The sequence below is a fragment of the Passer montanus genome, unplaced genomic scaffold (assembly GCF_014805655.1).
Source record: "Passer montanus isolate IOZ18808 unplaced genomic scaffold, ASM1480565v1 scaffold92, whole genome shotgun sequence".
In the NCBI taxonomy this organism is placed as follows: domain Eukaryota; kingdom Metazoa; phylum Chordata; class Aves; order Passeriformes; family Passeridae; genus Passer; species Passer montanus.
In genome coordinates, this window is record NW_024374590.1 from 1,072,178 (window position 1) to 1,086,133 (window position 13,956).

A 13,956-nucleotide genomic window follows, 5' to 3' on the forward strand; every position below is an offset into this window, starting at 1 on the left:
CACCAAATGAAAGAAATTCTTACATCTCTAGCACTGAATGTGGAAACAAGTAATCTTTCACTTCACAAGCTACGTGTACACATAAAATTGGTACAAGTTTGTTTGGCAAAAGTATATCACCTCTCTTCCTCTCTGTTCCTTCTGGGTCTGAGTATCAGACACGTCCAAAAGGCAATTATATGGCATTAAAAAAAAGGTGAATGTGTCTTTATACTTTACTTTTATACACAGCAATGTAATAAAAGGGGTGGTTCTGTATCATACCTTAATAGCTTATTAAGATCATTGATCTGTTGCTCACAAGATTATCTCCTTGGTGAAAATGTCTGCAGAAGCTACCAAAAAGGAAGCCTGGGCTATGGCTAGTACCCCTAAACTCAACTATGGAAAAAAATATGTAGCAATCCCCATTTCTTTCCTGGCTGGTTATGAGAGAAAGCAAAGGTGTCCAGAAGTAAAAGAATACAAAAGGTTTTCTTGATAAGGAAAAATAATACTAACGCTATGACTCCATAGAGAAGCTAATGCTGAGGATCAAACATACTGTTTCAATTTGTAGGCTTGCCTGAAATTCAGACAAACTTTTCAAGTAGTTGTAAGCAATATCATCATAGTGAATCGAACTCTTCAGTTCAAAAGCAAGGAGTTTAAAATATTACTTAGCTTTTAATTGATACCAGTCACCCAAAGCTAAGAAAATTACACAAAATTATATATGTTGCATAAATATATGTAAAATATTAAAAATATATGCCTAAATTCCAATTATGTTTACATTTTTTCCACTCTAGTTCCTCACATAAAATTTTAAATCTTGAAAAGAAAATTTTGTTTTCTTACTAAAATATATTGGTTTCCACTTTAAATCTAACTTTAAATTCCCAAAGTCCTACTCATATGTCACAGTGATGCAAAAGAAAAATTTTTCAAACACCTGTTCCATTTATCTTAAACATACATTTTAACATATACTTAAAGACACAAGTTATTTCTGAAAAAAAAAATCTTCATCTATATTGTAATAAAATTCTACAAAATGGAATATTTTAATTGTTCTATTGGACAGCCCATATCTGAGCCCCAGAACAAAGTAGGACTCTTTCTGGTACACAGTAAAGACAGCTTTTAAGTTGAATTCAAAAAAGGAAATGCATGCCAGCATAAATCCATAAAATCGCAACAGTACATGGAAGATACTAGTAGCCCAAAATTTATGCACAAGTCAAAATATCGAACCGTATGGATCCATATTTTTGTCCTATAATATCTTAGAAAAAGTTCAAATGAAAGAGAATTACATGCAAATTTCACTATGTCTAGCACACAGCTTATATTTCTAGCAATTTAGAAGATGTAGTATAAAGAGGATATGAAGGCTAATTATAATTTTGACATTTTGAAAAGATTGCACTAAATATATCAATATTAAGAAAATTCTAATGTGCTAGAAGAGAGTGAAATGAAATATACTGTTCTTGAAATCCTTTTGTCATTTAATACTTTCTTAATAGCTCTAGTCACATTCCAAGACTATTTTACGGTACTTCAATACCACAGTGAGTCATTATCAAATAGATATAAGATATATACAGTATTACAAAGAACATCTGGTTTTAAATATTTCAACTCCTAACTTCTTTCTCCAAAGTTAAATCTCCAAGGGCATGCTAAGGAAGTAAGTGTCCAAAGTTTTTTGGATATTGCTCAAAATCCCATCTAGACTTCTAGCAGGACTTGAAAATGTATAGATTAAGTGTCAGTGCAAGAGGATCTTAGGTTGATTCTAAACTGAATTGTTAAAGCATGCCCCAGAATGTTCTGTCGCATTTTTCCAGCAGTTCAGAAAGAAATGGGAAACTGCATGTTCTCTACAGACACATTTTTTAATTCCCTCTTTACTGTCAAGTCAAAAAAGACCTGGGGTTCACGTCTAAGCCTGAAAGCATGCAACACCCTCAAATTCAGTGAATGTAGATAATGCAAAATTCAGAAAAAAACATTCAAAATAAAGAAATGGAGTTTAGATTAAAAAATTCATCTATTGCCACCATCTCTGCCTATATTGCTAAAATGGGAAGAGAAATAAGATATGCTGAAAAATGTCCTGATTCAGAGAAGTAGTAACTTACTTTGCTTAAGATTGGAGTTCTATGCCTATCAAGTGCATAGCCACAGGATTTTTAATGAAAATTATTACAAATGTGTTTCAGAGAATAAAGAAAACAAAAATACAATGCAACCAAATCAAACCCCAAATTACATAAAAACAAGACTGTAAGAAAAGTGGAAAGATGCATAAGAAACAGCAGTGGCATTATTGTTGAGTGCTTTAGTACATTGGTTCCAATAGTTTTCCACTAAATGAAGCTACCTTTACTAAACCTCATGGTTTACTACAGTTCCATCAAAAATTAGGACAGTTTCTCTTTTTCACTGCAAGAATCTTATGTTAATGTAAGAACTCAGAGGTACATGCGACTTTACATCTATTATTTGACAAAAGTACTGTGTTAAGTCTATATTATGCCAAGTGTATTTTAACATGTGTTATAAAACTGATACTCATTGATACCATGCTCACAGAAATCCTATCATTTCAGGCCTATTCCTGTAAACCTTGAAGCACTACACAGGTGACTTGTCACATCTTTTCCGAGATAATTCAGTGGCATGTATTTTTGTAAAGCATAACAATTCACTCTTTAAATGCATGAAGAAAACAGAATCATGGACTTACGGTCTGTAATTTTCAGGACTCTTTTGAATTCTCCACTTCCAGATCCTCCACAGCCATCTTCATCATCACAATCACCACTGATTTGTTCATCTACACCTCCACCACTGCCTGTTTGTTGGAGATCCCATTTGTCATATTTTGGAAATGATTTGCCCTGCAGCAGCTGAAGACAAGTTATAGTATGCAAGTTAGTAGTACATATGGAGAGCTTCAGAGAGTACCCAAAATTTCATATATGTCCCTATTAATTGCCTGATTTGAAAAGGAAATTTCAGGATCCACGGAATGAGAATTCTGATTTTTTTTTTTCTATTTTTTTCAACTCTGACTTACAGATAGATTTAAAAGAGTGGTATTTGGAGATGTATAGTTTAAATTAAAAACCCACAAAACGTCTTTATCACTATATAAGAAAATCAGGCACCAATTTCTTGCCCCGAGGCCAAGTGGAATGGTTAAGTCCATAGAATCATAGAAAAGTTTGAGTGGGAAGACACCTTTAAAGGCCATCTAGTCCTAATTCCCCTGCAATGAGCACGGACATCTTCAACTAGATCAGGTTGCTCAGAGCCTCAACCCAATCTGATTTTGAGTATTTCCATGTCTGGGCCATCTACCACTTTCCTGGGAAACTTGTTCCAGCATCTCACTACTCTCATAACAAAAACTATATGTGGTCAAAATCAAACCTCCTTCAGTTTAAAACCTTGGCCCTTATTTCTGCCACAACAGACCCCACTAAAATGTTTGTTGCCCCTACCTTCTAGGCCTACTTAGTCCAGACAGTCTCTGTGCTACTTAACAGCTGGTCCTGCATATTTTAGAGACCCATGGGGTGTCTACAGAGGCTTAAGATACATTTATTGTTTAACGTGAATTTCCCATATTTGAAATATCTGTAATAGTATGAGAGCTGTGTTGCAGCTTTATATTGGTTAATACAAAACACACTTGTCTGCTCTGATTGTGTCATACAGAAATGTGGTAGAAGCTGAAGAAAACAAAATGTGTTGGGATGATCTCAAATGCTTGACCAAGTAACAGAAGACCAAACTAGTACATTCAGAGGCAGGGCTAGCATGGAGAGAACTATTTTCAAAGGACATCCAGGCATTACTTGGGTAGAACTAATAAGAGTGAGGTAAAATAAAACAAAGGGATAGCTGCTACTGGCCTAAGCAGTGTAGATGATGTGGTTCCAGTAAATAAGATTGTTTTCTGTCTCCTTTTTATTTCTCACTATTGAGATGGCCAGTGATATCTGCATGGTTTATAAGAAAACAGTACAGATCTGTTTAAAACATTTCTCCACTCTGTTGAGCAGTGCTGAGCAGTCATCTGAATAATGTTAATCTCTCTCATTTATCATAAGAACAAGTGCTGTCATACAGTTTTTAAATACTAGGTGGTACAACTGTCATATACACACAGACAATGTGCCCTCTTCCCCATTCAGATTCAGTTCAATTTACCTGTCAGATAAATATAAACATCATAACCTATAAAATCCCAGGTTCTTACAAATGTTAATAATTCTTCTAACCTCATCTCATCCAAAATGCCAGTTTGTACAGGTTTGTGCATTACTCATGCTTCAATCTAGGAAGACTTCTTTACACTGGCCAAAACCTCACTGTCTCAGATTCTTTAATTCAATAATCAGATAGTACTTTCTCCTTAAAGAAGATACTAATTAGTAGAAACAGACTCAGTTGTTTTATACCTTCAAAAATGTGTTTGCTTTGTTGTTTAACAAAATACTAGGTTCCTATATTCAACCTATATACTGAGTTTATTTTCAGATTATGTAGTCACTTTCCAGACGAGGATCTCTTAAGTGCTGTACAGTGCCCAACAAAAAATATTTTAATCACTACTGCAACAAGATCATTCAGATAAATCTCAATGCTTCCATAAAATCCACTTGCTCCTCTGTGTAAGAACAGGAGAATGCCACTCACCACTGAATTAGCAGAGCCAATTTATGCAGCACTTTTAATTCAAAAATTTTATTAGACATTTATATGCTACCTGAAAGACAAATTACCTAGCTAAGAGGAAAAAAAAGCTCCTTGGTACTGCTGCTCTACTCCCTGCTCATTGTGTAATCCATGCCATACTTCTACAAAATAGTATTTATTGAAACAAAACACAGACTGTTTAATGCACTACACTCAGTTAAAGAGCACACATCTTTTTCACCCCAGTTCATATTGTGACACATTCCCAGGGCCAGAGGTATGATAAGGTACTTTTTAGCCCTGAGATCTGTGATATAAACATGGGCAGGAACTTCCAGCAAGACAGTTTTTCAAACAAAATGTATTGCCAAATTTTCTACAATATGCCATATACATATATATCATATATACAATATATATCTGGTGTGTGTATATACATATATATATATATATATATACACACCTATCACTGTGTGTGTGTGTTTATATATGTACATATATACACACATATATTTTTTCAGCCAGAGAACATGCATCCTTCTCGGTATCTATATCTCAGTCTTAGAAATATATTGGCTTAATAAGGTTTCATATTTTGTTGCTTTTTTAAATTTCAGCACAATTTCGTTATTTCTCTTTCCTCTCTTTTTCTTCCTTTATTTTATTATTATGCATTATTGACTTATGACTAGAAACCTAAAAATACAGATGATTCCACTTAATTGCTTTAAAGGTAGGTTCAGTACAGAAAAATACTCCAACTTTTTTCAAATTTTTCCCTGTGCTTGAAATAGCAGAGATTAAATAATGATTAAGCTCATTTGTTATTTGGACTTTGTTATTCTCAATTCTGTCTCCTTAATTGTACAAGAAGAAATATTGTCTCCATATAAGTTCACAAGTCTCAGTGCTGGTTCTCTACTAAGCAAGACTTGGATCTAATATAAATTCTTTATTAAACAGAAATCCATGTCATGCTTCAAAGCTAAATTGAGTCGCATTATAAATAAAGATAAAAGTTGTTTAAAAGAATTGTTCTCTTTTGCTGCACTTTTTATAAAGCTATTCTTTAAGAGGAAAATAGTACATGTTACAACTGGAAAATTGTCTTGTATATACTTACTGGGTCTTCCAGCTGAATAAGAAGGGTTACTAGCTGTATACTATCTGTAAAAAAAGTACAGTGACTGTTTTCCTGCTGTGTTGTAGTGTAAAATTGTCTCTTTTCTTTTTATTTTGTCTAAAGGTTATTCCATTCTATCAAATAGAAACCCCAAACCCTATGAGTTTAATCACACATTATTGTCTTTCAATTTCAATGAAGGAGGCAGTAAATATTGTTGGCAACCGTGTTTATTTTGAATGACTTATGCAAGGGATAGTTCACCACTGTTCTGAGACTGCAGTAGATACACCAATATTCCAGATTTGCTCTTTCTCAATGTTGATGGAAGTTTATTGAAGGAAGACTTTGTTATCAAAAGCATGCCCTCTGCTAGTGGCATTTGATTTTCCCAGAAAATTTGGGCACCGCTACTATGGTATATGTGCATGGGGGAATGATTTGGCCGTAGATCAACAGAAAGCTCCTTGGGAGTCTTCAGCTTCATCTTCCCTACACAGCTTTGGAAAATTTGGCCTCCCCCTTAGATCATTTAGTGCTCAATTGCCAAAATATCTCTCAGGACTTGCACTGATGGCTTAGTGGAATGCTTTCTTTGACCCAAAACAATTCTGAACAAGGTTATAATATCAAAAAGTACCATCAATAAATGTTGTGACATTTCACATTTTAGAATGGAAATATTTGCATTACAGAAGTTACATTGTTGTATTAAAGTACTTGCAGGGTTCTGTAAATATATGACTCTGCTCTGTAACATTTCAGTAAGAAGATGAACTGCTTGCAGCAGGTACAGAGGCACCTTATGACGATTCTTAAAGCTTCTCAACAAATCTCAGAGTCTAAGCATAATTAGGAAAATTATCACTAATTATGTATGATTATTGTACAATCCTATAGGGCCTTGTAATCTGTCAAGATTATTTGAGACTTTTATTGCTGTTCTGGAAAGCAAAATGAAAAACAAAGTGGAAATGACAAATCTTTTATTTCCATGAGAACTGGAGAACTACTAAATAACAAAAAGTAGTGACAAACTAGGAAAATCTCATCTGGCAAGTGAGGCAATTGAGTGAATTTTAAAACACATACTATAATAAAATACAGACAAATGTAAATTTGCAAGTCTAAATATTGTATTACATGCATATTAAAAGACAAAATATTCTGTTTCGTAAATTAATTGTGGGTGTCCTGTGTAGCCAGCAGAATATGAATTACCCAGAGCAGTGTTCTAGCCAAAGATTTTAATGGGATATCTTTGGGGACAGAAATATGAATACTAAGTCAGATTAGGGGTATTATATTACTCCTAAATCCCATTCTCATTGTCTTTGTTCAGAAAGAATGGCCCAGAAGTGAATCCCATTACATTGATTAAAATGGAACCAAAAATCCTTTTGTTTTAGCCACAGAGCTCATCCTTTAGTACACTCAAAAAACCCTTGATCTCAAGATTTAACCAGCCTTTTAAGCCTTGTAAGTGCCTATATGGCAAATACAGATTTAACAGATTTGGCAGGCCAAAGCATATGAAAATAGCAAATAAATATTTTTTTAAAAAATTGAAACATTCAAAGTGAATTTAAAAACATCTATGCTACGAGAATCATACATTTAAAAACATTCAGGTTGGTCTACATAAAAATAATTTTTCAATAATAAATTCAATAATTATCAACAGCTGGGGTAAGGGGTTTTTTTTTTGTTTGGTTTGGGTGTTTTGGGTTTGGTTTTTTTGGGTTTGTTTTTTTTTTGGATTTTTTTCTTCTTTTTTTTGTTTGTTTGTTTTTTTTTTTTTGGTTTTTTTCTTCTTTTTTTTGTTTGTTTGGTTTGGGTGTTTTGGGTTTGGTTTTTTTGGGTTTAGTTTTTTTTTGATTTTTTTCTTCTTTTTTTTGTTTGTTTGTTTTTTTTTTTTTTGTTTTTTTTTTTTTGGTTTTTTTCCTGGTTCAAATAGGTTTTAGTCTTAAAGCATTAATTAATTCAGAAGTTCAAGGACATGGTGTGTATGAGGTTAAAGTAAAAAGGTAAAGTGGTCCCTTCTGCCTCTCAAAAATGTATCAATTCATATAAGTAAATCTGAAATGGCAAGAGTGTACTCTGTTTTGTATTTTCTGCTTGCAGGAAGTTACAAGTGATTTTATCTTGGCAGGAACACCAGATAGCCACTCACTCACACCTCCTCAGTGGGATGAGGGAGAGAATCAGAAAAATTGTAAAACTCATGGGTTGGGATAACAAAAGTGTAGTAGGACATAAAAGGCATGGTAAATAATAATAGTAAGGATAATGATAGAATGTGAAAAACAAGCAAGGCACAATGCAATTTCTCACCATCACTGACTGATGACCTGAGCAGTGGACCACCAGCCCATGGCCAACCCTCCTCAGTTTATATTCTTAGTGTGATTTTCTGTGGTATGGGATAACTCTTGGGTCATTTGAGCTCAGCTGTCACATCTGTGTCCCCTCCCATCTTCTTGTGTAACTCCAGCCCTGCTCACTGCCAGGGCAGCAAGAGAAGAAAAAAAGTCCTTGACAGAGTAAGCACTGCTCAACAACAATTAAAACGTTACAGTATTATTAACATTATTCTTGCCCTAAATCCAAAACACAGCATAATACCAGCTGCTAGGAAGAAAATTAACTCTATCCCTTCTGAAACAAGGACAATGTCTAATGAATGATGAACACTGAAAGCCAATAAAATTTATGTTTACATTATTGAAACTGATGTGATACAAAAATCTGGTATCTTATTCAGTTATTCTACATCATAGATCTTCATGGGAAATACGGATTTTCTATAAATTTGATTGTATCATATTTCAGTTCAGTGTGAACTAAGCTCAGTCATAGTATTTCCTCTCTTTCATTTATGGGCACATCATAAGTACTTTTGGAGGGAAATTTAAAGGAGCTCAGCAGTGAATCCAATTTAGCTAATCAAGTCAAATCCAGAAGAATTATTTCTAGAAGCATTACTTCCTTGAACTCTTTCAAATGAGAGGAATAAACTGATATATTTTTTTTACCTCTGCTTAGCATTACATATCTGAATACACAGAAATCAGCATTTCCTTTGTGATCTCTAAAAAAAAATTATCCATACATCTGTAGACCAGAATGTCCTGCAGGGTTTCATTTCCTTAAGAAAACTGTGTGTTCCAAATTAGAAGTCCAGCTTACATTGGAGACTGGTATTTTAATCACTAGTGTGGCAATTCATAGTCCCTTATAAATAGTGAATGCCCTGTGGGGATTTTTTTTTTAATAAAGAACTGTATTTTTGTATGAAGTACATCACCTCCATTCTCTTTTTTTTTAATATTTTCAAAAAGAGAATGAGATTTCTAATCAGCTGTATCCTTTATACCCTTAAGATGATACACAGTACAAGCAATGTATACATTGCTATGTCAAACCCACTGTTTCCTGCCTAGATCCAGGGTTACAACTCTGTGTTTCAAGCCTGAAAACTCATTCTTCTCTATAAAATTACCAGTAGCCTGAATTTCTGATGGAAGTAACTCAATATTTCTCTTGAGTCTAAGCTAATTCAGCTGAACAAAGAAAGAAATAGACATTCATTCTGCTTACTGAACTGCAAAAATTAGAAAGGTGGCTGAGCATCAGCACTGCACAACACAGCTTTAACCTCTTCTTCGTACTTTCTTGATATACCTTTATTACCTCAGGATCAAGTCAGTTGCTGACTGAGTAGTGAAAATAAGAATTACCCCAGCGTATTATTACATGACTACTTCAAATTCCTTCTCAGTAGTTATTTATGTAGCATTTAAAACCACTTCGTAAGAGAACAAAATTTTTAAAGAAAGCTAATTGCTAAATTAGGTAGCAATGACTAGCACTTTTCATTGAAGGTAAAATTCCACACAGTGTGACTATGGGTTCAAGCACAAGCACACATTGTACATATTGTTCCACCCCTAGCATGCTTCCTGACCATCACAAAGTTGAATTGACCTAACTAGGACTCTCCACAAAAATGCTTGACCCCAATTTGAGCCTTAGCATAGTCTACAGACTGTTCTGAGTAGGCAGCCTGGATATGGTTATTCAGCTGTAGGAAGTAGGACACACACAGCCCAAGAACATCTTTATTTAATACAACAGATGCAATTTTTTTGGGATGTCTACAGTGCCAAATAAAAGAGAACCAGGCAATAAGATACAGTGATAGACACTGAATTTTCAGTCTTTCTAACTTACATCTGTTCACCAACCAATCCGCCCTAAGGTATATCACTTATTAAGAGGCTATTTGTAAGCACTGGGGATGTGGAGCAGTATGCTCTCACTCTTTTCCCTCTTTTTTGCCTAGTAATATAGATACAGCTCCTAAATGGAATTGTCCATTCACAAATACTTTTTCTAATTTGTTATGTATAGAAATCTTGCTTTGTATCTGGGAGTGTATTTTACAACTTAAACCCACTGACTCAGGTTCTCACTTGAGTTCTGCCATGAGCGATTACTTTTCTTTCCAGCTGTTACTGGTTCAGAGTGAATACAGGAGCAAAAGCTTTGCTCTTATCCCTTGGTGCAATCCCTGCCACCACAATTATGCACACTATCAACCTGATTTGTTTAAAAATATTTACGTATTCCCACACATAAAAATACATGTCTTGCTAATATTTCGCTTCAGGTTTAAATCATCCTCAGAAAATTAAGTAAATGAGTTAGACATTTCTGAGATAACAAATGAGAGCAAAACTGAGCCCCAGAACAATAGCATGTACTCTTATTTCTGTCTAGTAGTTGAAATAACAGAAAAAAGTCACATTTTATATGATTAATGTTTAGCGACTAATATTCTTTGCCTGTTTCACCCATCCATGCATATACTTGTAATTTTTTTTTGTCATTGTTCTTTTCTGTTCTTCTGTTTCCTCTGAGTTGTTTGAAGGTAATTGGTTATAACCCCCTCCACTAGATATTACAAATAATTTTTCAGATCATTTTAAAATAATTTTATCCTTCACCTTATCCTTATATGAATTTTTGGACCTTTCTTCTTTGGCAAGGGATGATATAGAAAAACATATATGACATATATCAAACCGTTTTCTCTGGTCTAATAGTAGACTGAAATTATGTCTTTCCAGAGCAGAATATGTGAATCACTAGACAGCTTAATATTGAGTGCTTTAATGAATGATTAATGAGGTATAACCAAAAAAAAGAAAAAGGATTGATTTAAATAACATGGCATACTTTGATCAGATAAAACTCATTTGAACAAACAGAGCCAGGATTTTGGGTGCGATTGGGCTTCAGAATCATACACCTAAGTGTAGATGTGAAAAAATTGACAAATGTTTATGTAAGTGAAGCGTCTAAGGTCCTCACTAGTTAGAGGTTTGATTCAGTTTTGTGAACATCATTGTCTAGTGCTTTTTGATATGATCTAGAGTATCTGGGGCAGAGAGAGAGGAGTGATAGAGAATTTGCAGAAGACCTTCTAGAGCAACTGCTGGAAGCCAGGGAACACTGAGCAGCTGGAATGGTTCCAGGCATCTGAGCACATGCAGGTAGACCATAATCCTAGTTAAAGTGGGAGTTATTCAGCTAAGCAAAAGCTGGAGTCCAAACAGATTTATAAAAAAGAAATTTTTTAAAAAGTTTACCAAGAGGATTTTTATTTCTTTTAGCCAGGCCATGCTATTTTTTTTGTTTGGTAACAGCACAGCTCATAGCACAACAAGGCAAACTGCATAAAAGCACAACGGGATCCCAACCATTTCTCTAGATGCTACAGATACAAAATATGGACATTGTGGACATGAGTACACAATCATTGACTCATTATCATGCACTGATTTCTACTGATAGTAACACAAATCTGTTATTAGTCTGGCTGTTACTTAGAAATAAAAATCATGGCTTTAGCAAAATGTAAATATTCAATTTTATTTTTAAAGAATAAAGTTTATTCTGTGGTTCAACATGTTTTTATTAAATTGCTACTGAAAAAGAAGCTAGAAATGGATTCGACAGGAAATTATCTATACTACATCAGTTTTACACCTGTGTATTTCCAGTCTGTGGCAATTTGGAGCTTATGTCTATAAAAGTAAGACATAAGCTTTGTTTTACTTCTTTGACACAGATTTTACTTAAGAGTTAATAATCTGTAAACCCTAGTTTCTTCTCATTATCAGTGGAAACAGAAGTCTGATGTTACAGCTGAAGTAAATTAAACATCATGATAGATAATGAAAATCGCAGACAGGCCATTTCAGGTTTTGATTTCTTCTTATACTTCACAGATCTGCAAGTGAAAGGGCATAATATTAAGCCATTTAGAAGAAGGACCTTCTGGAACACTTTTCACTTTATAAGAATATGCTACTTGACATTTCTTCTGGAGGGTCATTCAGAAGACATTATGGGAAAAGCTGCATTGAAATAATCTGTGATGCCATCATGAGCAAAATTGTGACTATACTGTTAGAGGTACATTTCTTCCACTCCCCTATTGTGAGTGAATAAATTGGTGATTTATCCAGTGAACTGATTTTAGAGAATGGAATTCAGTAGACAGTCTGTGGAGGTGACCCACCAGCAGTGCTGACTGACACACTGATTTCCCTTATCCACCAGCAGCATGATAAAGCTACTTTCGTCTTCTACTTGGTGACATTTCTAGCTCTCACATCAGTGGACTTGAGTGAATGAGGAAAAGCAACAGCTGCTGCGTAAAATTCATGAAGATTAAGCTGACAGCAAAGCCAATATTGTGTAACTTCATAAAACTAGTATGATCCTAGCAACATTTGAAAGCAAATTAAATACAAAAATAAAATAGAAGGAAGCCTTTACTTTTGCATTAGGCATTGCTCTGTAGATAATGCAAGTGAAAAATGGTCCCATATACTCAAAAAAATGAAACATTAAAAATACATTTCCCTCTTCAGCAGCTGCATACGTACTTTTTCCTTAAATCAGAGCATTCTAAATTGATCTAGAATACAGCTGCATACGTACTTTTTCCTTAAATCAGAGCATTCTAAATTGATCTAGAATATGATATGACAGTAGACACCTATACAGATGGATGCAGAACTCAATATGAAACAAAATCCTTCAGTATTCATTTATCTCATAATGGACAATAGCAATGTTGTCTAAAGAACAGTTTTGGGGAGAAGGATTCTCTGTGCAAAAATATTGTCATGTCCCATCTCTCCTTCCCCCTCCCCCCCAATAGAAAAGCTATTATGCAGAACCTTAATATAACTAATATAACTTATAGCCAGGAATCTCCTTTACATTAGTGAGACCAAGTATCAATCACAAAATCATACCTCCAGTCCTTATCTGTGACTTTGTTTGGCCTCATCCTATAATAAGAGATTGCCACAAAATATACCACAGAAAAAACAGGGATACAGAATCTTCTGCATTATTTTCCAAGTTTTTCTTAAGGTCCAATATATACTCTTTTAATTTTAAGAATATATCCTTTAGACAGAATGCCAGTATAAACTCTAGTATATAATTTATGCCATACTTGAGTCTTACACTGAAAGTTTTCCAGTCACTGAGATTGTGTGCCAGCACTCTCCAGAAGACAAGTGAATTCTTAATGAAGTTAAAACAAGGCCTTCCTGTCACACAATTTGCCCCTTGTCCCCATTCTTGAAATGTCATTTATTTTCATTATTTCTGTATAACTATACTTTGGTTATATTCATGTAGTAAGGCTGCTTTGCATAAATTGAGATTTATCATATATGAAGGACTGTGTTTTTAAATCCTCTTTGCCTCCAAACAATTCTTAAAATAGTTCCCATTGCCTAGTCTTGTCAAAATGCATCATGCCTGTTTTTCAAAATCTTCAAGAGAATTAAGGCATCCTTGAAATAAGAAAGTGGTGGAGGAACAGACATGGACATTACTTGAGAACAGGTTTCTTGGTGCATAAAGAAGTGGACCATTTACAATCAGAGTCTTCTCAGGAAGATTTGCTAGAACAATTCTTTAGATCCCATTGGGTCTTTGTATGTGTGATAAGATTACAACTTTTCTCAGAAAAGCTAGCTTCAAGTTCAAGTAGCTGCCTATGCTATTTCTCTGCAGCATTACTTATTCAGATGCAATCAAGT

The 13,956-nt window shown here is 34.4% G+C and overlaps 1 protein-coding gene across 1 annotated transcript in view; it reads right to left on the reverse strand.

The window, feature by feature from the left end:
* GPC5 (glypican 5) overlaps window positions 1-13,956 on the reverse strand; it is a 576,169-nt gene that overhangs the window by 274,746 nt on the left and 287,467 nt on the right. Inside the window, exon 7 of the mRNA XM_039695706.1 lies at window positions 2,738-2,900. Coding sequence (XP_039551640.1) covers window positions 2,738-2,900 — 163 coding nt within the window. The remainder of the gene's footprint in view (window positions 1-2,737; window positions 2,901-13,956) is intronic.